Consider the following 24,792-nt stretch of genomic DNA (forward strand, 5'->3'; position numbering starts at 1 on the left):
TTTTTTTACCTCTCTCCCCATGACCCCCTTCCCTTTCCTATTTATACGTCTACTCTTATCATCTCATCTCTTCTTCTCCAACCCCAAATACCCCACGGCATCCGCTCCCCTCCATATCTTTCAGTCTGCAAAGTGGGGTTTTACCGCTCGCTGCTGGAGTCTTTGGCCTGCAGTAAATGTCCGCCCCACAGTGTGGCCAGGCAGATGGGAGCCACTTCTTGCAGCTGTGAGGATGGATACTACAAGACTGATTCCGACCCTCCCAACATGGCCTGCACACGTGAGAATATAATAACGATTTTATATTTGCACATGCTTACCTCTCGATTTTCCTGCTCATGTTCTCACGATTTTGGCAATTTACTTTTATTCTCTGAGTTACTAACAAAAGCTGTTTACCTTCGATGCTTTTCTTCTTCTAACCCCTTTCTATTACTCTCAGGCCCTCCCTCTGGTCCTCGTAACGCCATCTCCAATGTCAATGAGACCAGCGTCTTCCTGGAGTGGTCTGTTCCTATGGAAACAGGTGGCAGGAAGGATGTGCGTTACAACATCCTGTGCAGACGGGTCTTGCCAGATGGAAGGGGCTTGGAAGAATGTGGTCCCAATGTTCGCTTTCTGCCACGCCGTGTCGGCCTGTCAAACACCTCCGTGATGGTGGCCGACCTGCAGTCACACACCAACTACAGCTTCCTGCTGGAAGCTGTCAATGGGGTGTCAGAGCTGGCCAAAGACCATGCCAAGCAGTATGTGTCACTTAATGTGACAACCAATCAGGCAGGTATGTTGCACCAGATCTGTCATAACTGTCAATACTTTTTTTCGCCAATCACAGCCTCCCCATGAGTGCTCCAGTCATCACCACAGCTGTCTTGTTTTGTTTTCAGTGTTCAAACTTATTCCCCAATTTCCCAACAGAAACAGAAATCATCACTCTTTTTGTCATAACTCTTTTTGGCTACAGACCAGCCCTATAACCACGGTTGTCCATGACTGTGTAGCACCATTGATTGGCCAGCCGAGTGTTTGAGTTTTCCCATCGGCTGTTACTCTTTCAAAATGAATCAGAGTGAGATGATGAAAGCGGAGGACAGCAGCATGACACAGATTGACTGTGTTTCCTGCTCCGAGCTCTGACGCTCTCAGCTCCAGTGTTAAATGCAGTGAAGTCAGCTAAACTCCTGTTTAAACAGACACATACCAGCGTCTCTACCGTCTCCTCCTCTACCGTCCAGTGTGATCCACTCTCAAGCTGACAGCGCTGTCAGCAGCTAGCAGGAGAGATGCTCCATACTGTGTTTGCACTTTATAACTGAACTAATAGCAGCACGCAAACTTTTCATTTCTCTGACGTTCACACATCAAAAACGATGAACAACGGCATTAACACACAAGTCTTGCAGGAAAAACATGTGACTCATGTAGGCTGTTATATCAGTTTAGTGTGGGGCGGCTGCTCTGCAGATGCGCTCGATTTTACTGTAGCTAACTGCGGTAACCAGGCAGAGATGAGCCTCCTGAATTTGCAACCGAAATGCTGTCAAAACCTTCATTCATAATTTCCACCACGTCCTCCATAAGAGGCAGAAAAAAGGCGCATAGAGGGAGAGCACACAGTTAAAACACCCCAAATAACAATTACTTTGACAATACAGAGTGAGAAACGAGATATCCACAGATAGAAACAGATTGAAGAGCAGGGGAGATTAACGGATCATTAGATTAGTTAGAATTACCATTAAAATAAGTTCTCTTTCAAATCAAACATCCCAAGATATGAGTGTAAAGTATTGTTCTTGCAACTGCATTTATGAAACATGTCATATGATGTGCTACTTCAGTACACTTTCACAACAAATATTTCTGGGACCACTAAAGAAAATTGCAACAGTCTTGTTTTTTCATCTTATTGAAACTGCCACAGACCAACCTGTGCATCAAATTGCGGGTGCGAATATCTTGGTCTGCTAACAAAGACACCAGATGATCAAATTATCACAGTATTTATTCAACAAATCTGTTGCTGTATTAATTTTCACTCATGCACCAACCCTGCAGTGAATGAGGGAACATTGCACAGTGGAAATCTTTTTTTGTTTTCGCATTTGAATCCAGATATGTCATTGAAAAAGCAGCTTGGTCCCCTCAATTAGGCAGTGCATTTCATCAACAAAATTTGCAGGAATCGGTGGCATAATGAAAGCTCTTGATTTGCAGGCTGTTTGTGTATGGGCTGTCTTGTGTGATAGCAGGTGTTATTTTGCATGCCTATCAACAATGATGAATCACGCTGATAAGATTGAAGTACACATGTAGTTTTTTAACTGGGAAGTACTATTTTTGATCAACGATGGGCAGAAAAAAAGAGCTTTTGTCTGTATGTTTTCCACTTGTAACTGCTGGGAATATTTGATTATCTGCAATGCCAGAGCAGCTTGGAAAGTCTGTGTGAGGAATTATAAAGTATGCCTGAGCAAGGCACTACACCAACAACAAGTGAACAGCACAGTGACCAAACATAAAAGACTGCACTAATATTGGACAATGAAAGAGTCCAACTGCTCCCCATAGCTGTAAATATTGGAAGCTTTGTTGGTTTCCCTTTAAATGGAGATTAAAATTCATATCTGCTTTGGGAACCCATTTTTATGTTTACAGGAGGTATGTGCTTGTGTAGTTAATTTTATTTGCCTGTAATGAAATGGGTAGCACACAGCGTAATGAAATGAAAAAAATATGAGATTAATGTTCTCCTCCCCAAGGCTTCCATCTGGAGGCAAGGCTAGAGAAAAAACAGTTTTTGAAGGAGCTTGTTCATTTCTGTTTGTTAACAGATGGTTCATTGGCAATCAAAGAATAGTTGGAAGTAGTAGTAGGCTAATAGTAGTAGGATGAGTACAGTATGTGTGTGTAGGAGAGAGCCAGATAGGCAGAGAGAGAGGCAGATGGTTGACAGTCAAGAGTAATGACGGCCGTCTAACCATGTTGTCACTGTGGCTGTCAGCAGACTGAGTGGATTACACCAGACTACAGAACTCACGTTCAGTTTATTTGAGTTGTAGCTGGATTAAAGTTAGCCAGTCACTGGACCAAATGGAGATTAGGGATTACATTAGATTACACATGGCTGGCAGAGGCACAGACAGATAAAATGTGCTACTCTTTGGCATGGGTGTGGTTCAGCTACTTTAAGCTAGCATGAATACACTTGCTCAAATTGTAGAGTCGTATATCAATCAATAAATCAAATGAGTCAAACAAAACCTTGTTTAGTATGTAGTACCTTGTATATATAGTGCAGTTTAAAGTGCTTCACAGGTGATTTGACAAACTAATCAAACTAATAAGGCAGTAAAAATCTATGAATATACTAATATACATAGTAATAAACATATCAATGCAGGGTTTTCCCTTGGTTTTTTTGAGATAAAGATGGCAAAGGCTGGAGAGCATGTGTGGTGCAGGACACACAATTTGTGTGCACACCTTTAGTGTCATGCGCTTAAGTGAAAAAAACACAATTTGACAAATGAAAGTGTCCATGGGGATTGAAATTTTATACCAAGATGCAACAAAAAGATGATAAATAAAGGTTGTGACAATTGACAGTGTTTATTTTGTAGCATGGAACGATATGCTTATCTCCTAATTCAATACTATCATGATACTTGGAGCCAATTTGATTCAGAATCGATTCCTGATTCAAAATGATTCTGAATGAATAGAAAAGGAGGCACAATTTTTTGAAAAGTAATATGAAACATAACTGGCAGAAAATGGTCCGTGGCCTTTTTATTTTAAAAAGTTAACTGCATTAATGAATGAATGAATTAATGTGAAAGCATCTTACAGTCTCTTGCCTTGCATTTTGTATAGATGAATTACAAGATAACTCTAGCATGTGCGTGCTGAGACTGTCTGGGTGCTGCATTGCCCTCGCAGTTGAGTTCCGCCTATTTCGTTGATGGAATTTTCAACAAAGGTGGTGTCCAGTAATACAAAGGCAGCCAGCTTTTGTGTTAGACCGGCAGGGAAAACCCTGCAACACTGTCAAGTGTGATATAGCTAGAAATATTGCTATTGGGCCTTGTACATAATTGTATAACTCCACATCTATGAGCTTGAGATAAGTATGGGCGAGACAAACACTCATGTATGTCCTCAAACTAAATCATGTCACTATTAGATGACTTCACAACGCACGACATGGAGGCTTGGTCTTCAGGGATGTAATGTCATCATAATTCAGTGTCTCTGTAATCTCTCTTTGGAATGACAGTTGAAACTAACAGTTGAGACTACTTGTCAACATGGATGCCCTGTTGTGTTTTATCTTGTTTATGGTGGAGAACAGGCGTTCTACTGTGCATCTTGTCAATGCCAGTGTGATAATCGCTCTCAGTAGCTGAATCATGCTGTGGAAAGTATCTTAAGAGTCCAAAACTTTTTCTTGTTTTTCTTTTGTACTGCATGAAAACTCAGCTCAGGGGCATCTACTGTAACCACATTATGTCCGCTGGGCTTCTGTAATGTTACTGCAAAGAAATGTTATATAATGGAAACATTAAGGCTATGGAAGATGTTTCTTCACCAGCAGGAGATTGCTGAGTTGTCACCTGGACTCAGATGCAATGGCATTGGTGATGTCACAGCCCTCATTCAGCAAAGAAGTTCTCCGGTTTGACAAGTATTGTCTTTTAGATGCCTTGGTAAATAGTCCCTTAACACCAAGCTGAAGAACATAATTTCAATGACCTCTTTTTATTGAAAAGGTCAGTTGTGTGTTTCGCCTCTGGCCACATCCATCATTGCTGCTGCACCTTCAACCACACCCAACAGTGATGTTTAGGTGTATCAAATACACCCTGGGTACATTTCTACATAACTACAGCAAGGTGAGAACTGGAGGTCTTTGTGTCAAGTTCTTTTCTTCCCAAAGTAATCAGAATATTTAACAATAATCCTAAAGCCATAATTGAATCATAATTAGCAGTGTCTGCCTCAACTCTGTGCAACAGATGTAATTACCCAATAAGGACTTTGATCAGACTTGCAAGCATCAGTGTTTTGCCTTTTGTGTGGTGCTTGTGTTTTGACTGTGCTTCCGCTTGTGAGGATAAAAAGGTGAAAACAAGAGACCGAGACAAAAGTACAGAGAGATGAAGGTAACGGGAAAACTGAGAGAGACAGAGACAGAGAGAAAAAGTCAGAGGATCCGCCGTTTGATGTGTGGGAAGTGTCATACTCGATAAGGGATCCGTGAAATAGGTGATTTCACAGTGTCCCTGTGAAGCCCTGCTGAATAATAAAGTGTTGGTACTCGTGAGGAGGAGATTGGGAGAGGTGAAAGGCTGGAGGGAAAGAGGGGAGGGAAGGAAAGAACAAGAGGAAAGAGGTAGAGGGGACAAACTGTGGGGGAGAAATGATGGAGAGGTTATGATAAGGAGAGGAAAAGTGAGATTGCAAGCAGCAGTGAAGTAAAGGGAAAGTAAAGGAGGAAATGGGAGGCAAGATAAATAGGAGAGGGTGGATATTAACTGCTTATACACACTTGTACACATTCAAAAACATGCAAGTCATGTATTTTGCACTGCTTTGATGTTGCCTTTCACACATATACATAATTTTGATACGCTAGCTAGCTAGCTAGCAACAACTATTAAAGCTGCAGTGTGTAGAATTTAGTGGCATCTAGCGGAATGGACTTGGCAGAAATGGAATATTATATTCATGTTTGTTTTAATTAGTGTATAATCACCTGAAAATGAGAATTTCTGTGTTTTCCTTACCTTAGAATGAACCCTTTATATCTACATAGGTCCCTTTACATGGAGGCCACCATGTTTCTACCACCATGTTTCTACAGTAGTCCAGAACGGACAAACCTAACAGAGGGCCTTTCAAGTTTCGCGGCCACCATAGGTCCTCCTACACACTTTGAAGAGGGGGTCAATGTATTCAGTTTGTAATCAGTAATCAGTTGCAATCTGCAACCTCACTGCTAGATGTCATTAAATCCTACACACTGCTCCTTTAAGTAGTTTCAAAAAGAGGCATCAAGAAGCACCAATCATCTGTATTTTAGGTATGCATTAATGCTTTTCAACACCTGAATGACTGGGATCACTTTATTATTTATTCTACATGAAGAGAAACTGTCATTCATGAATCCAAATCATAAAAACAAGGAAGCTTTGAAATCTGAACAGTCAGTCTTTTGTCAGCTGATAAGCTCTATGATCATATATGCATTAAATGAGTTTCTCGGGTAGCTCGGCTCTATTATGTTTTTATTTCAGATCATTTGTTCTTCATGTTGTTCACAGCGTGGGAGAACGGTGTGGTAACTGCACAATAAATGCTCCCATACATTGTTTTTGCTGTTGCTGGCAATTAATCAAATGAATCGTGACACATTACCTTGTGGGTGGTGAAAAGAAGTGCACAGCCTAGTGCTCTGGCCATGTGTCTTACTTTTGTTTTAGGGATATAAAATAAAGTAGTGGGCTGCATGGGGTGTTTGCACAGAATTGAAATGAACTGAGCTTGAAATGGGAGAGGTGAGAATAAAGCAGATAGGATATGGGATTTGAGAGTGCAGGAAGACAAGGGCAAGAAGTAGGTGAATTTATATTGGGTTAGGAGGCTTCTAATATTTTGAGTATGGGGGCTAATAGCCCTTATCTAACACTGTTGATGTATCATGGTCCTGAATGGCCATTAGAAGGAACCCAAATATTGCAACCACTCAAGGGTGTGTTAAGACAAAACGCAAAGCGAATTTTCACCTCATGTCATTCACTTCTATTTTAGACCATTTTTGTTTATTTGCTCCAATAAGCTAAAATACATTATTGTCCTTTAGCTGGTAGCTGCAGACTTATCGACTGTGTCAGTGTGAGGGTGCCTGTGTGTTTGTGTTCAGTTCAGCCTCTGACTGAATTCAGAACTCACCAGAGACTCCATTTCTTTCAGTTATTTCCCTCCAGTGCATTACGTATCACCCTGGGAGAATTAGCGTCTACTGGCATCTTTGCACTGACTGTGTGTGTAATCACTTCGCGTTCTGTCTGAACACAGTTAGACATTCATAAAATTTGTTAAGACAATAATGGCAAAAAATACTAACTCAACATATGGCAATCATAGCAAAGGCAGATATAAAGTAACAAAAATCAGGAGTTAAATAAATAAATAAAGATAACGCTGGATTTTTTAGCTTTACTCACCAACTGGAGCAGCAGTGCACTCAGTGCTGCCCCCAGTGGCTGGAGAAAGGGAAAGAGATTAATTTATTTATTGATTTCACATAGATTCTTTTTATTTTGATGGATATCAACCTCTTTGTCCGAGTGAATAATGTTTTGTGTTACTTTATTCACACCTGCCATAAGCTTTGCCTTCCACCTTGTGAGTCAGTATTCTAAGCATTCTTTCAGAGTGAGAGAAATGTTCGGGTTACGTCTGACTGACTGACTGACTGTGATATGTTGTATCTCAGTCCTCGATCATGGCTAGGGCTGCCAAATGACTGTCTCCATTGTAAATGTATGAATAGACTGAGAGCAGCATGGAATAGAGCAGGTAGGTGGGAGGTTAAGATGCAGGCAAAAGAGACGACTCTGGTACTTTAAAGCCTTAATAAAGCCATATCTCTCTCTGTTTCCACTCCCTTTCATTCTGTTTCTCGATCTATCTCTCTGTCATTCTTTGAGGGTAGTTAAATGATAATAAACCAGATAGTAGAAGGTCTGTATTGATTTTGGTAATGGTGCAGACAGATAGCGGGTCTGAGAGGCTTATGTTCTGCGCTGTGATAATGTTGCTCTAATCTGAGGCCAGAGTTGTTACACTGGAGGGCTTCACTTGTCCACTGAATAGGTTTTCTAACCTTTCTCTGCATGAAGTAGAATGTCATGCGGCTTCAGATGGATCGAAAATCGCCACACAGACATAAATTATTGCAAAACACATCATACAGTATGTTCATTTGTGCGTGTTACCGTACTGTAGGCGCTCATTAGCAGATGTAACATTCCCTGGAAGTGTTTAAACTAGGAAGTGTGATTCCCTGTTGCTAAAATGAAAGTGTTGATGGGTCCCTGTCTACACTCTTCCACCATGTCCACCCCCCACACCCCACCCCTCGTATTTCATCTTTCACTTTTTTTTCTCCATTTTTGTCAACCCACTCGCTTGATTTCCATTCCCTCCCCCTCTTTTGGCACCCTTCCCTCTCTTCCATCACCTCCTGTTCTCTCTCTGCATTAGATCTGTCATATTTTAAAACACTTGTTTGTTTAGTCTCAGTTGCTCATTGTGTAGAAAGGTGCTTCCGTTGACTAAAATGTTGCTTTGGGTGTTATATATAGATGTTGCACATCTGTGGTGTTTGGTATCCGGTGAAAAGAGAGGATTAGGGCTGAGAAGAAACAGGAGAAAATTACTTGATGACAAGATTGGTCTGTGATCAACATATGGTATTTTTAAATGTGCTTCAAGTATAAACTGGCTTGGCTTGTTCAATAAATGAACCGAAAACATCACAGTTGCATTAAATTAGAATTCTAAAAGGAAGTTTTGAACTTGGATTACTGAAATATATTCACAGTTTGAATGGGTGCTGAAACCATTAGTTAACTGATCAATCAACAGAGAATATTAATCCACAATTTTAATAATACATTAATCATTTAAGTCATTTATCAACCAAAAAGTCCAAACAGTTGCTGCTTCCAGCATCTCAAATAAGAGTATTTTCTGCTTTTTATCACTGTAAAAATAAATACTTTTGAGTTTTTTTACTGTGGATTGAACAAAATAAGCAATTTGAAGACATTTGAGCTCTAGGAAATAGGCATTTTTTAAACTAAAGAAATGTTAGCTGTAGCTCTATTTCAAATGTATACTTTATCTTTCGACTGTCACATCACAAGTTTATTTATATAGCCCTAAATCCCACAGTAAGTTTGTACCAGAGGGCTTTACAATCTGCACGCCCTCATGTGACACTTTCAATTCATAACTTTTGATTAAATACAGCACGACAAACTGCATCCATTTTTGAAGGATTTAAACTTAAAAACAGTTTTGGTGTATTGTTACCCGTTAAGCTGCGGGAAAAAAGAAGCTTCCTCTCTCATCATCGCATCCCTGCCTTTATACCATTTAAGCATTGAGTGTGTGTGATTCGGTCTCTGGTTTCAGGCTTTTAAGATGTTACAGATAACACTTCTGTGCAACCATCCACTCAGGATACAGTTACTGTGTTTGTAGCGATGATTTATTCCCTGTAGAATTCTGCTGAGGCTATTGAAACCTAAACAGTGTTTAGCATTTGCAGTAGAGACACACACACACACACACACACACACTATCAAGATGTTGCCTGAGGGAGCGTTTTGCCTGGTTAAAAGCTCTTTATGTGTCAGAGACTCTCCAACTGTCCCTCTGAGAGATGGGCCAACAGTTCAGGTTACAACAGGATGGCTCGATGATGGATGCAAACTCACACAACTGAGCTCACTTGACTTCAGAACAGAATACATTGGGTACAAAAAAAAAACTACAACGAAAGTGAAAATGTTCTAAAGAGCCAAAAACAAACTGAAAAAAGAAAAACCTGAGGCCAAAGAAATGTTATTTGAAATCTGATAGTATTTCAGACTTTCACACTAGATGTATGAAAAATGTTGACAGGAGTGCTTGTTTTTATCCCAGGTTTTAATATGTATAGCTATGCTAAGTTTTAAGAGTTGTAGAATAGCTTGTGCACTAAATAAGTACAATTATAACAATACTAAAACACACTAACCTCGGATCCTAGAGCAATAATTCATATGAACCCCCATCTAAACCAAATCTTTAAAAAGTACATTTACATTGAATTTAACACATAAGTGACATGATCGATATGGAGCTTGCAGTCTTTTCAGCTTTTTGTCACTACATTAGAACCGTTTTATAATGTGTGTTGCATCCTTTGCAGGCTTCCAAACTATAGGTACACTTAACATTCAGTGCCAGATTTGAGAGTCATAGTTGACTATGTGGGCTTCTCTGCCAGCAGCTACTGAATAGCAAGGTATAATGGGATAGTTTAATTAGGCGCAGGTGCACCTGATTGCCACATTACAAAGAAAAAAAAAAGATTTCAGTGGCAGAGCTGCTTTGTAATCAGAAATAATCTCAGTGGTTGAGTTAAAGACTGAGCCAAACAAACTCAGAACAACAAACAACAAACTCCATTCCAAAGAAGAAACTCTGGGGAATATATATATATAAAATATATAAAAATAAATATTCTGTCTTTATCCAGCATGTGAGACATAAAATGACCTCAAAGATAGACTTGACCAAAGATAGACCATAAAGTGGTCAACCTTCTCTCCTCACCACCATCCTTAAAATGATCCGAGTTTTTTTGTGATTTTTTTTCTCTTCTTCTTGGATGTTTCATCTTCAGTTTAATATTTCATAACATACAGCAATCTCAACAAGCATTACAATTAGCTCTGCGTATGTAAGCATCAAAGGATGAGGTGTCATCAAAAGATTCATGTCTTAAAGAAGGTGATGGTATCGAACAGATTTTACAACTTTGGCACCCTTTCTCCTGTATTTAATCACCCTTTATTAGGATACTAAAAATTGTATTAAACTGCTGGATTTTTATTGTGCGAAGCAAATGACCGTCAGTGCTTAAAACTGTGCTATGTCTTTACATCTTCTGTGTGTGTGTGTGTGTGTGTGTGTGTGTGTAGCACCCTCCCCAGTGAGTGTGGTGAGAAAAGGTCATACCGGGAAGAGCAGCATCGCCCTTTCTTGGGCAGAGCCTGATCGCCCCAACGGCATCATCCTGGAGTACGAGATCAAGTATTTTGAAAAGGTAAAAAAATACAAATAATGATTTTTGTGCTCCTTATATGAAGCCATACATCTTTGTCCGATGGCCCAGGGCTACCTGTGTATACCTTTTTAAAGCTCAGAACTAATATACAGATGTTGCTGAGCCTGCCATAGAGGTATTGATTTTGCAAGCACTGTTTTGCTAAAGCAGTTTGTGTATTTAATATACAGCACACAACATATATTGAACTTCTGTCAACAGTCATCAAAGCATCAAATTATTTAGCAATTTGTGATTATGAGGATTATGATTGGTCTCTTGGGAAACTGTATTAATTACCATACCAACATACCTTTTGAAAAATGCTGCATATAAAGTATTTTATTATATGGCAAATTCTAATGTTTATGCATACTGATTCAATCGTAAAGTCCTTTTTTTATTTGGTGTTTATTTTGCCCATGCCATTTTCACCTAAACTCCAGTTCATGTAATCTTCTATCACCATCATTCTGTTGAACTCTATCAAATACCACAGTACATGGATTTAGTTATTTATGAAGGTATGTGGTTGACTTTCACAGAAAGTTTTAAAACAGCTGAAAATCTATATTTGCCTTGAAGCATTTTTTTACTGAAGTTTCCATTTTTGAGAAAACCTTTACCTCAATATGACTTTCATGTGACAGTGCTATAGCAGTTAGACTTGGGTAGAGACAGCAATTTGATGCTTCTGTTCAGATCCTTGTTCCCATGCCCTTCCTCTTCTCTCTTTTTCATCCTCTGATGTCTTTTCTGGGAAGGTCAGAATAAAGGTATACAGGAGAGCAGAGCAGGGTTTGTGGTCAGTGGTTAGCTAATGGCTTCTGGCTAATGGAAGGGGCATTTAGCCGTGTTTAAACCTGATGTGGTTACAGTTGGGAAACTGATCCTTACACACATGTGCTTATACACACCCACACACACACACACACCCACCCACCCACACACACACACACACACACACACTACAGGTAGCTTAACCATAGAAATGTGCAGAAGAATAGACAAAAATGTGAATGCATTGCACAGATGCTGGAAACAAGATGCACATGTACAAACATTTTGCAGAATGATTACTGAGGAACAAATGATCAGCAAGGCTAGAAGAATATACAGTATATAAAAAGCATGTGAGTGAATTACAGTAACCCCCCCTCTCTCTTTCTCTTTCTACAGGAGCAGGACTCCAGTTACACTATAATAAAATCCAAGGAGACCGAGATGGTGGTGGAAGGCCTGAAGCCGTCTTCAGCCTACATCTTCCAGGTCAAACATTGGGTCAAAAAATCCATACAAATAAATAATTATGAGAGGAGAAGCCAAGTAAAAATATTAAGATATGTAGGAAAAAAAGCACTTTAGTGTAGCATGAGTTGAGTATTGGGTTGGGTATTTTACAGTATTTTGGAATACCTAGAGTTGGAAAGTGTTTTGATGCTTCATCGTATTTTAAAAAATGGATGCATGGTTTGCTTCAGAGACTTCATATTTTAATCAATCTGTAAAAAAAAACAGTTCCAGATGCCATTTTTCCCACAAAAATCATCTAAATTCCCCTTGGTGATGCGAAGGCACACCCAGACATGCTGGGTAGTGTTGATGTGGCTTAATATTTAATAGTTTATCTGTAACAAAAGTTTATAATAAATATAATTTGATGTTGTATTACAGGTGCGGGCCAGGACCTCAGCAGGCTACGGTGCATTTAGCCGACGTTTTGAATTCCAGACCAGCCCTTACTGTGAGTTCAGCAGAGAGAGAGAGAGCGACTGAGAGAGAGCGTGAACAAGCATGACAGTACAATAAAGTTCAACTTGTACAAGACTTCCAACTACTTTTGGAGGCTGCATCAACAACAGATGTCAGGTGTGCTGGTGTGCATGTATACTATGTGTACCTAATTCTGTATTTATCTCCTTTCCTTGGCAGTAACAGCTACCAGTGAGCGTGCTCAGGCTTCTATAGTAGCGGTGGCCGTCACGTTGGCTCTGGTCCTACTGGCAGTAGTTGCTGGATTCCTGCTCAGCGGACGGTAAGCCTTAAATATGTACCTGAAGAAACATAAACACAACCAGTACAGCATGTATACATCGTAGGTGTAAGGACAGGTGCATTCTGTTTGCCCACACATATTTTTCTCCAGTAAGAACACAGTTGGAAAGGATATTATGCTACCAACAGTGCCAACATGAAGTAAAAACTGGGACTTTATGAAATGATACTGCAACATATTTATTGTTCTTGCATTATGGGAGCAAATAATGTTCATAAAGATTTGAATCTTGAATGTAAGTGAATTCCTAATTTAAAACTTTAATGACTACTGAATTCTTAATGTTACATTTTAAATACATGTGACATTTTCATATATGTATATAAGATGATCAAAAATTCAAATGGTTGCTGTAAAAACCATTTAACGCACATCTACAAGTATCCTGCTTATACCATGGTCATTTGCCAACAATATAAAATAAAAGCATTTGCAAATTTCTGGTGAAAGTTTTGCACTCAAAATCCAAAGGTTATGAAGCAAGAGCTTACCATTGCCACACCCTATTTGCCGCCAGCCTGAACCGAGGCATAAAATTAATGTAAGGTGTCATTAAGCATAACGGCAGAGTATGTCTCTAAATCAGTGTTCCTTTGTTTTTGTTAGAGAAAGTCTCTCAGTATATTAACTGCCCATTTTGTTGCCTTTTTTGTAATAACCTCGTCCTTCTCTTCCTCTATCATTTTAAGCTCCTCAGGTATCAGTTCCTTGTGCTGTTTTTCACTTGGTTTCTTTCTTTTTTTTTCTCCATTTCTTTTTCCTCTGCTGCATCCCATTTTTCAAAACTTCATAATGAGTAAGCTTTGACAGCTGTGCTCTTTAATGTTGCTATGGTTACGAGTTGGGTAGCGGATGAATTTCAAACGGTGATTAAACTTGAGCTGAACTACGTGTGCATTAAATGGTTTTAATGCACACCTGCCAGCCAATCAGAAGAAAGTATTCACTCAGACCATGGTATAAGTTCTGTTGTTTGAATTGTTAATGAAATACATTAATATTCAGTAACAGTGAACTGACAGAGTGTGAGCAATCAAATGAACTGTGAACTGTGAGAGGGTAAAACAGTTTCTAGTCACATCTCTCATCCTCTCATTTTTAGAATAAGTGATGTTATTACTGGATGGTGAGAATAAAGTTTTATGCCATTGCTTTCATCAAGGGAATAAATACAAACTAAATTTTACAAAGAAAGTCATAATTCATTTAGGAAAAGTGGCCATTCTGCCCATGAAATTCTGAAGGAAGAGGCTGCACAGAAAGTGCAGTTTCATTTGTTTCATTTAATTTTTATTCTTAACTATAATCATTTGTAAAGCAAACCTGTTATGTACATCTCTGTATAATGTGGATGTTAGCTTAGTCAGACGATGTCCTCATATCCTCCTTTGACCTATTGCTGACTTACAAAAATGACAGTATCATTTCTGACCCAGATATTTCTGTGTTGTTAAGCAGAATTATGGGATTTAGTATGGGGCTTGAGGTTAGAGTTTTGTAATAGGTCAGGATTAAGGATTTCTTTTTAGGTTATTGCTTTTGGGGCTGAAGATATGTACAAAGGATTCTCCTCAAGACTAGTGGCTCAACTTTGCCCTGTTACACACTGCGCTCCATGTATTGAACACTACATTAATATTGTATTTGCTTACCCCCAGGAGCCAGTTGCACCAGCTGTTCGTAAATTCTAATTATTCTAGCAATAACTCAAGTGTTTACTAAGTGGAGATTCACACATCGCTAAATTAAAACCAATTGCACCACACAAACTACTTCTTCCATAGAGATAAGTTGTAATTAAATATTTTCACCCATTCACACCCATCCGCTAACATGGAGGGGGTGGCATTTATGACCTATACTGCAGCCAGCCACCAGGGGGCGATCAAGATATTTTCTTCACTTTTGGGTATATACAGTCAATGGGTACAGCTTGTGATGCTACACTGACTTCCTTAAGTTTCCTTGCAACCGATTTACGCATTATTCAAGTGTTCACTACCTAAGACATTTCACAAGTTTTAATAGTGCAACCTGATTTAGTAAATCGCTAGTTTGAAACTAGCTAGTAGTTGCAAAGAACTTAGGAGGGACTTTATACACAAACATACAACTGGTGCAACCCAGTCCAGGTTTAAATTTCCTTCACTTAAAGGGAAACTTAGGTATTTTTCAACCTGGACCCTATTTTCCTATAATTTTGTGTCTAAGTGACTAATGGGGACAAGAATTTTTGGTCCAGAGCTGAGCGAGAGCGCTTCAGCCAGCAGTTGTTTGTTATTGTGTCTAACCAGGTCTTGCTCTGAAATTGAGTTGAGTTGTTGCAGGAAGACAACAGTGGAAAAGGTAGTGAAAGTTGGAGAGAGGAGCGCCAGAGAGAGTTTGTTGTGTTGGAGCACAGAAAGCATAGCCCAGTGTTATCTAAAAGATTTTCAAAGTCATGGCTGAATATTTAGCTGATTATTTAGCTGTCTTCATGCAACAACTCAACTCTCGCAAGATTTCAGAGTGAGACTTCTCCTTGAGCGAGACTTGGTGAGACACAATAACAAACAGACCTGATCAAGCGAAAGGTGAAGAAAAAATGTTTTATTTCTCTGTACTGTCCTCTCCATAATGTTGTCACACACTTATAATAACAATCTGAGCCTGTCAGTGGCAAAAATAAACACTTTTAGTGGACGTACATTGACAGGGCACAACTGCCCCAAAGGATTACATTGCAGCCCATTTCGCAGCTGCCGGCCAAAGCACTCTCGCTCAATACTGCACCAAAATCATTGTCCCCATTAGTCACTTAGACACAAAATGATGGGAAAATAGGGTACAGATTGAAAAATCACGAAGTTTCCCTTTAATCTTGTCTGATACAGTAATCGGTACATCCAATTTTGTTGTCATTTTGCATACACAAATGCAAACAGTAAAGACCACATCAAAATACAAAACATGATAAATTTCCATATGTGAAATAGTTGAAAACATTCAATTTCTCATCCCTTTTTTCCATAAAAGGCCCCTGAACTCTTTCAATGTATGTGGCTGTAGAAGTTTTTGAGCTTTTGAACTGATTCACCTGAATTCAGCTTCTTTAACTGCATTTCCCATGATGCTAGCTACAGCCTATGTATGTATATCCATATCCTTTTAATGAATCATAATCAATAAAGCTCATGGCAGCTTCAGAGTGTGAATTTATGTTCAAATCCATTTTTTGATGATCTGTTCATTCATCCATTTCTCCAGTAATTCATTTGTATTAATGACTTATCTTGTGTTCATCTATCCATGGGTCTGTTCATTCATCCTTTCATCCATACTTACATTTTTTGCTCCTCCATTCATTGAGCTCCCATTCCCTTCAACTATTAGGTCATTATTTTTGTAATGTGGTTTATCCTTATGTAATAATTTACTCACAAAGATGGCAAATGTGTAGTTCTTTAACAGAATGATCAGATGAATAGACAGTGGGTGCACTGCTGATGTTCAAGGATTAAAAAGCAAATCACAAAGACACAGTGGTGGTTTTGGTTTAGCCGAACAGGGATGAGGATCGAGGATCGCTCTGGTTTGGTGTGGGGGAGGAGAGATGGAGGAATGCCAAATTTTCCGGTGATGGATTTAGGACACAAACACCACAACCCCCTCCATCCACTGTATCCCCACCTCCCCTCCTCCTGCATGACCCTCCAGACTACACACTCATGCATAGACACTCAAACACAGCACACATGTGTAGACACACACGCACATACGCACTGATGTATGTATGCATGGTTTAACACACACACACACACACACACGTACAGACACACACATGCAGGAAGTTGGAGGGCCGGCTGGGCACTGAGCGTGCTCAAACCCCTTGACTCAACAGATCCGGCAAACTAAACACCCTGAGGCAGACACACATGTACAAAACACACACACACAGACTCCCCTCCCCCTGACTATCCAGCTCCCTATACCAAACGCTTCTAGCCAAGCTTGGCTGTCCTACAGAGAGCTGTGATGGGAAAGACTTGGACATAACCTCTCTGCGTGTGTGTGTGTGTGTTGTTCATATGTTCATGCACTTGAGCTATCTGTCTTCAAGAATTGAAAAATTACGAAAATTCTGCCCTTTTACTACATTTTGTTGACTCTTAAAATGCAATGCAAGGTGCATTTACCTCACATATAGTAATTTGCGTGCATCTCTGTGTCTGTTCTGCCTGTGTCGTGTGTGTGTGGGTGGGTGTGTGTGTGTGTGTGTTTGCGAATAGGATCAAGTATAAAATCAATCCTCCAGTTTAAACTGGTTTATCTATGATTATTTCTGACACTGCTTGTCTAAATATTGACATACAGAGGCTCTTTGAGAGCACACACACACACACACACACAAACACAAAAGCATCCACATATCTTACAAATGAATACAGGTTCTGGCCTGTGCATCAGGGGATACACAGACAGGCTTGCTCACACTGATATAAAAGAAAAGCATCTGGTACGGACACAGACAAAAGCCTGTGTCTTAAAAGAATTTCTCGTATACATCATTCTTCTTCTGAGTGACCAGAAATCTTTATTTTGTACATGGCCTCTTTTCAAAAAGTGCAAAACTGCTCTCTTATGTGCCAAAAGTCACAGTTACTCTGTTGACAGGGGCTTTCTTGGAAAATTATATTATTTGAAAACTGCAGTCCTTTCCTTTCATCTGAAAAGCTGGTAGTTTCAGCATTTTCAGCAATACTTTTGAAAAGCTAGAAATGTAAGTTAGCAGATCCTATAAGGAAACAAAAAGCTTATCTTGCACTTTGATCCAAGTGCGATTGTGCCAGGATTTGCTTTTCTGTGCCATTTTGTGGTATCTTTACTGTAATCTCTGTCAGTTACCCTTTCTTCTCTCTGTTTGTAAATGTCAGTGTTTGCTCTTTGCTTAGATATGCAGTAGATAAAATGCATAAGGCCATACAGTATACATTTTGTGCTACCTTGTACAAGAAACTGGAAATTTATAACCACAATTTAAACACACAAGACAATTTTACTTTCAAACTAAATGCTCTCTAATGTGTCATTAAATTAAAGAAATGAGAGTGCTGGTTACCAGAACTGTGTCATCGGTAATGTCTAATTGACATTCATCCTAATTTGTTCCACCTTTTGTTGCAGTGTTGATTAAATTACTCAAAAGTAAAATTCATTTCCATGAGAATGTTCTCAATGTTTTATCTACCCCTGCAAGTCACCACTGTGTGTCATTGATACATGTTTAATTAAAAGGTGTTCTGCAATGATAAAAATGTTCAGTTAATGCTTTTACATGTGCACAATACTGTAGCTTGACATTGGTACTGATGTGTTTGTGTCTTCTCCCTCTCAGGCGGTGTGGCTACAGCAAAGCAAAGCAGGATCCTGAAGAAGAGAAGATGCACTTCCACAATGGTCACAGTAAGTTAAAGAAAGCTCAAACCAATTCTGTGTACGTGTGTGTATGTGTCCGGGGGCAAGTTCATCCAAAGTTTATACTACATGTACAGTAGTGGGTTCAAACAGCGGTCATGTCTGTATGAGTTTATTCACCACCGTAGGCCCTTGCTTGTGCGTGTGCGTGTTTTATTCTAGGAGCTATTCTGTTTGAATGACACAGCTTCACAACCTGCTCCATGGCAGCCATGTTGGCAGAGGACATGCAGAGCTGTGATGATTTATATGCCGTGACAGCTTAATATATTTAGTCACATTTCTGGCATTGTACCCTGCTCTCCATCTGTTGGCATCAGAGAAGACCGTGACGGGTACATCAGCTCTGGAGAAGTCAGGAGAAATACCACGGTGCCAGTATGCGTGGTACACTGTCATAGTGGTTGATAGCATTAAAGAAAATATTGAGTGTTAATTACTTATCATGCACACAAAAAGTGACTGAAAGGGTATCTTCTTTTGGGATACTTAAAGCTATGAGTCATTGCATTTTGTTCTCGAGTTTCTGTACTGTAAGTACTTTCAGAACTTGATGCTGCTTTTGAAGATGTAAAGCTTTCAGGACTGGTATACATCTCATGATACTGAGGGATTAGGGTTTCTGGAAGTTCACTTGAGAAAATGTTTGTTAGATAAAGTTACCATATGACCTGACAAATCAAGGTACTTAATCACATTGATGAAAAAATCCTGTAAATTCAAGGCTGCCATAAAGAGGCCCTGCTTTTTGATCCTTGCAACATTTGGCAGAACATTGGCCTATGGAAATGGTGCAGATCTCTCATCATATTGCCCAGCCCTAATATTGACAATAACAATATTTTTAAAGCTAACAACAATGATGAAATGATCAAATATACTGTAGCAAAGATGACAGCCATTCATGCTATCACATTGTTGTCTGTGCATACATTGTATTATAGATACAAGTCTGACTGAATGCTGATATCTTAAATTACATCTAAATGGTAATGATGCCATGCTTGTGCCTCTGCAGTAAAGTTCCCAGGGGTGCGTACCTACATCGACCCCCTCACATATGAAGATCCTAACCAGGCAGTGCATGAATTTGCCCAGGAGATCGACGTCTCGTTCATCTCCATAGAAAGGATCATCGGAGCTGGTGAGTCAACCCAGTGTGCCTGCCTGTGTGTGTGTGTGCATTACTGAAACACTGATTCTTATTCTGAGCCTTGGTTTGGGGCTGATTTGGCCAGCATAATATACCACAGAATACATTAACATCCATTCTGAACCACTGGGGTGAACTTGCTCAGTCAAGCGTACTCAGGTAAAATCTTCTAATGTCCTGTAACAGCTTAATATCAAACAATACTTGATTAAAACACACTGGATGTATTAACAGTGATGAGTCTAGCCTAATTCTGTCATGTTGTATAGAATTTAACCATTTTCTCATTACCTCCACCACAGTGCGTCACATTTTCTTCGACCTGCATAAACTTGTCACATTTGTAATTGCATGTCATTGTATAGGCACACTTTTACACACAATTAAGCCAAACACTGTCCTAGAAAATGACAGCTCACACAGCTATAAATGATGTTTGTGCTCTGCTACAAACATGTTGATTGTTAACATTTCTTAGTCTTACAAGCTCTCTAGCTGTACATCAGTAAAATAAGCCCTTCAGTGTAAGAATGTTTTTGTTTTCTAGGTACTTTTCTATTTTGATAATGAATATTGAATCAGGAGTTGAGAGTTGCTTGCAAATTGTTTACTGTACAGAAATGATTGCATGGCAACACTGATTCGAAAAAGCAAAAGAAAGTGATCTGTTCAGGGTTGTTTTACCATTGGACAAGACTTTTGCAAGTCAAGGTGAGCTGAAATGTTGAGGCCACAGTCAAGCTCTGTCTGTCTCTTTGCCTCAGGGGAGTTTGGCGAGGTGTGCAGCGGACCGCTGAGGCTGCCAGGGAAAAGAGAGATCCAGGTTGCCATCAAGACCTTGAAAGCAGGCTACACAGAGCAGCAGAGACGTGACTTCTTGTGGGAGGCGTCAATCATGGGCCAGTTTAATCATCCGAACATCATCCGTCTGGAAGGCGTGGTCACCAAGAGTGAGTCATGCTGTGTGTTGCTTTGGGGTTGTGAGCCCAAGATGCTCCCAGATGCAGATTACTGAGACTACTCCTATGGCAGTTGTACTGTGCATGTTTAGTAAATCTGAAGCTCAATTTGTCAGGTTTAGGTTGAGTTGTCAGACTCGGATTTCTTCAGACTATAAGATGCACTTTGTCTGAGTTTTTTGACATTCTCCATTCTCAGCTGTATTTCATCAGTCAGCTTCAGCTGTACTTTGAGTTGTACTTTTTGAAAGGACCATTTTCTGACTCATTCATGCCAGTGATGTCATCACCCAAGTTGTACAGTAATACACAACATAAATAAATTGAATATTCTTCAGAAAGCTTCAGAAACATCTTCTCAAACTGAAAATAAAGTGTCACATTAAGTGATTATGAAAATAATTCTTAGTCGCAGCCCTACTATGGAGAGACTGAAGCTGGTGACTTACAGCTGAGTCTAAGGGAAGGTGAAGTTGACAAAGTAGTACAGTTTAGCCTGATGAAATTAGGTATACATTTGACAAAGTAGAATGTAGCCTGACTACATCAGACCTGAGAAGTCCATACAGCCACTATAAGACTGTGAGCTGCTCTTAAAACTGTCCTAAATTCCCTGTGATATGTATAAATTTCACTATTGTATGATAGTCTGTTTTATACTGTTAATTAATATTGTGATATTCTGTGTTCAGATTAAAACCTCTTGCCCACTCCTACCTCTTTAAATCTAAGATTGAATTTATAGTTCACCATCATCTTTAGACTTGCTTTTTTGTAGTAAAATGTACTCTCATATTTTGCTTCTCAGGCAAGCCAGTGATGATCATCACTGAATACATGGAGAATGGATCACTGGACACATTCCTTAAGGTAGGAGAAGAAGTAGGACAAGGATGCATAAGAGAAGGGTTATGGGCAATCAAAGAATAAGGAAGTTCGATTGTAAAGGGAATGGGGAGGAGGAATATGAGAAACGGGAGGATGATAATTATAGAAGGCAGGCAGTGGAATGATTTTCAAGAATCAATCAAAACGAAATAAGCAGCATATTATGCATTATTAAGAGTAAATGGAGTCAGCTCTCGGACATAGATCTGTATTGGACTGAAACACCTCAGTGGACCTAAGTAAGTGGCAAATGGTCAGGGGTGGAGAGCCACTACTTGCTGATATGCCAAACTGGAAGGGCAATTATCACAGAGGTGGAAAAATGTTTAATCTTCTGGAAAGGAAAATACACTTTTGAGAGCTGTTTGTAATTGAGATGCACCATTGTGGGCAAAGAGGATCAGCACAAATGAGAATATGTGCACTAAAGCTATCATTATTCCAATTCAGTAACTCCTCATTCTACAATTCAAACAGAAATGAACCAGAGAAGAGAGTAAAGCACAAGCTATATGTCTATATGGTAAAGATTTGAAACTACACATTCTGAAATGGTCATTAGCCCCGATTGTGAGACCGACCACTTTGTTAGAAAATAGGAAAGACATCCAAGTGCTCAGGGCTGGAATCATGTGCACACTGTCTAGACAGTTTGGACCTCACCGGGAGGAGAAGGTGGATGGTAATGAAGAGGCAGGCTGGCAAATCTCTAAATTAAATGATCCCTCTCCAGTCTGCACTTCAGTCTATTCACGGGTCCAATGGCAAGGTGCTCAGTTGGCAGACAAGGCTGAGTCTTGCTTGAAAAAAAGGGTAAACTCCTACAGCAGATGGCTAATGGTGAGATGAGAGGAATAAGGTCATATGATTCAGCACAACAATAGCAACATGGTAAAGGCATATTTCAGAAAAGCAATTATGAAAATTGGGTAAAGGTGAGAATAAAACAGTGGTGCTTAGAGGTGTAGGTGTGCGTGAAAGACAACGCAGACTGGGAAGATGAAAGACGTTTACCTGAACAGGATGTTCTCATCTTTGTGTGGATTGGGAGGATGCTGTGAGACAAAAGACAGAGGAAGGAAGGACGTTGTGGTCAGTGGAAACTGCTTATGTGACTGCCTTTTGGCAGAGGAGCTCAGGGACCAGCAGGCAGAACAGCACAGAAAAAAAAAAACCCTGTGAAGTAATTACATGGATGGCTGCTGTACTGAGGCCGGTATAAATGACACAGCCATGAGAAGCCAGGGGCTGGACTGGCTCCTGGATTAGCTGTCACAGCTATGGACAATGCACTGCTGTATAAGGGGTGGCTCATAACTCATACCTTTGGCTTAACATCTCATTTCACTTGTAAGTGGGATGTTTTGCTGTGGATGGATGGGGAAAGTAGTTGTACAAGTGATAAAAACTCAGGCTGAAACCATGAGGGGAGAAAGGAGTAGTAAAGCTACGTACATATCTGCTGTGGAAATATGGAGAAAGGATGAGGAAAAGGCTGGATAGTTTACACTTGGATTGGAAGGAGCTGAGGCTTAAACTAACAATGAGAGCTGTCATTGGGAGTAAACAAGAGGAACCCGAGTGGGAGAGTTTTCTATAGGAGAAAAAGAGCAGTCATTATTTTATGAAGCTAGTTTCTCTTCTGCCCCTTTAGCATGAAGCAGTCAGCCTAATTCCATTGGTCATATTTTTGGTAGTTTTTTATACACCACAAAAACAGTTGTACACATAGTGATTCTGGTCTTTGATCATAGTGCCAACATTTGTTAAATTATGTATTTTTCAACAGTATTTGGCTGACAAGATGCAAACTCTGATTTGCAGCATGAAAGTCCATCCACCACCACAACCTCCAAACTCTTACTTTCCACCCTGCTATGAAGGGCACACCACTCCCTGCATTGGCACTGAGCAGCATCCAAATTATGCATTGTAGACCCCAAAATACCAAAGGAATTGCCACTAGAGGGGTGATAGGTCGCTGCTGTGACTGGAATTAAGTCTTTCAAGGGACTACATCTTAACCAGCATGAAAAATTTTAGAGGGAAAAATGATTCTGTCCTTGACAAAAAATTCTTTATCCCATTATAATTTTCCCCTGGTTATTGAAAGACCTAATTATTAATATTGGGGTATGCAGATTTGGAGCTCCCATAAGGGTAGGAGAGGGAGAAAGTTTGGAGTCAGAGCTGGAAATGAGGAATGACAAAGTGACCGTGACTTGCTCGAGAGAGACACAGCTCTGCTGGTGTTGTCACCAGAGACAGTGATTTCATAAAACATGGTGTGACTCAGGGCAGCAGGACAGCAATGAGCCTTGGGCAGGATTAGAGGAATCCTTAATCTTGGTTTAAGTCCGTCAATAGAACAGGAGAGCCGTTGACAGATGTGGATACATGGGAGGAATGACCTGAGGTACAAAGGTATACAGTTGATGTACCGAACAGGGAGAGCGATGATTGGAAGACCATAATCACTGTCATTAGATGTACCTCCATGGTAATTATCAGAGATATATTATTTGGAATTTATATTCTCAGGAATAATCAGTGAAAATGAAAGTAGGTTGCAATCAAGTGCTTACCCTCAAAAATCCACCACTGACATCAAACTGTGACTGAAAGTTGGGCATGCAGAGTTGTGACTTTGGTATTAACTTTGTTGCTATACTGTAGGTCAATGGGCTTAGTGGCTATCAATGCTCATGTGGATTTCACTTAGCTATTGTTTTTCAAGGTCATTCACGTCTTCTCTCATTTGCATTATTGTGGATTTTAGCTGATTTTACCTGTCAGCCTCTTCAGAATGCTATCTGTTTGCTTGTTCTCTTCAGAAAAATGATGGCCAGTTTACTGTAATCCAGCTGGTTGGTATGCTGCGTGGCATCGCATCCGGAATGAGGTACACAAACAAGTCCGCATGAACACATAATATATTACTCAACGTATCATTGCGGCACAATGTTTAGGTTTAAGCATCTCCTTTGTGTTGATAAATGCAGGTACCTGTCTGACATGGGCTATGTCCACCGAGACCTAGCAGCTCGTAACATCCTAGTCAACAGTAACCTGGTGTGTAAGGTGTCTGATTTTGGCCTGTCTCGAGTCCTGGAAGATGACCCGGAGGCTGCGTACACCACACGGGTAACAATATGCATGTTTTTGTGTGAAAGAGGACTGCAACTAATGATATGATTGTTTGATGTTTGCATTGTTAAATAATGTAAATTGCTCATCACCATGTCCCAAGTGACATCTTCAAATTGCTTGTTTTGTCTAACGAACTGTCTGCAACCCGAATATGTTCAGTTCACAATGATAAAAACAGAGGCCTCCAAATCCTCTTATTTAAAATCTAATTTTTGCACTTTTGCTTATTAATTCGACAATTAAT

The 24,792-nt window shown here is 39.8% G+C and overlaps 1 protein-coding gene across 1 annotated transcript in view; it reads left to right on the forward strand.

Moving 5' to 3' along the window:
- The window catches only part of LOC137170670 (ephrin type-A receptor 5), a 70,293-nt gene that overhangs the window by 31,654 nt on the left and 13,847 nt on the right, over window positions 1–24,792 (forward strand). Inside the window, exons 4-15 of the mRNA XM_067574190.1 lie at window positions 125–280; window positions 443–781; window positions 10,764–10,888; window positions 12,068–12,157; window positions 12,563–12,632; window positions 12,821–12,923; window positions 18,319–18,386; window positions 19,417–19,542; window positions 20,316–20,501; window positions 21,319–21,380; window positions 24,233–24,300; window positions 24,401–24,542. Coding sequence (XP_067430291.1) covers window positions 125–280; window positions 443–781; window positions 10,764–10,888; window positions 12,068–12,157; window positions 12,563–12,632; window positions 12,821–12,923; window positions 18,319–18,386; window positions 19,417–19,542; window positions 20,316–20,501; window positions 21,319–21,380; window positions 24,233–24,300; window positions 24,401–24,542 — 1,535 coding nt within the window. The remainder of the gene's footprint in view (window positions 1–124; window positions 281–442; window positions 782–10,763; window positions 10,889–12,067; window positions 12,158–12,562; window positions 12,633–12,820; window positions 12,924–18,318; window positions 18,387–19,416; window positions 19,543–20,315; window positions 20,502–21,318; window positions 21,381–24,232; window positions 24,301–24,400; window positions 24,543–24,792) is intronic.

Source organism: Thunnus thynnus, chromosome 19, assembly GCF_963924715.1.
Source record: "Thunnus thynnus chromosome 19, fThuThy2.1, whole genome shotgun sequence".
Classification (NCBI taxonomy): Eukaryota; Metazoa; Chordata; class Actinopteri; order Scombriformes; family Scombridae; genus Thunnus; species Thunnus thynnus.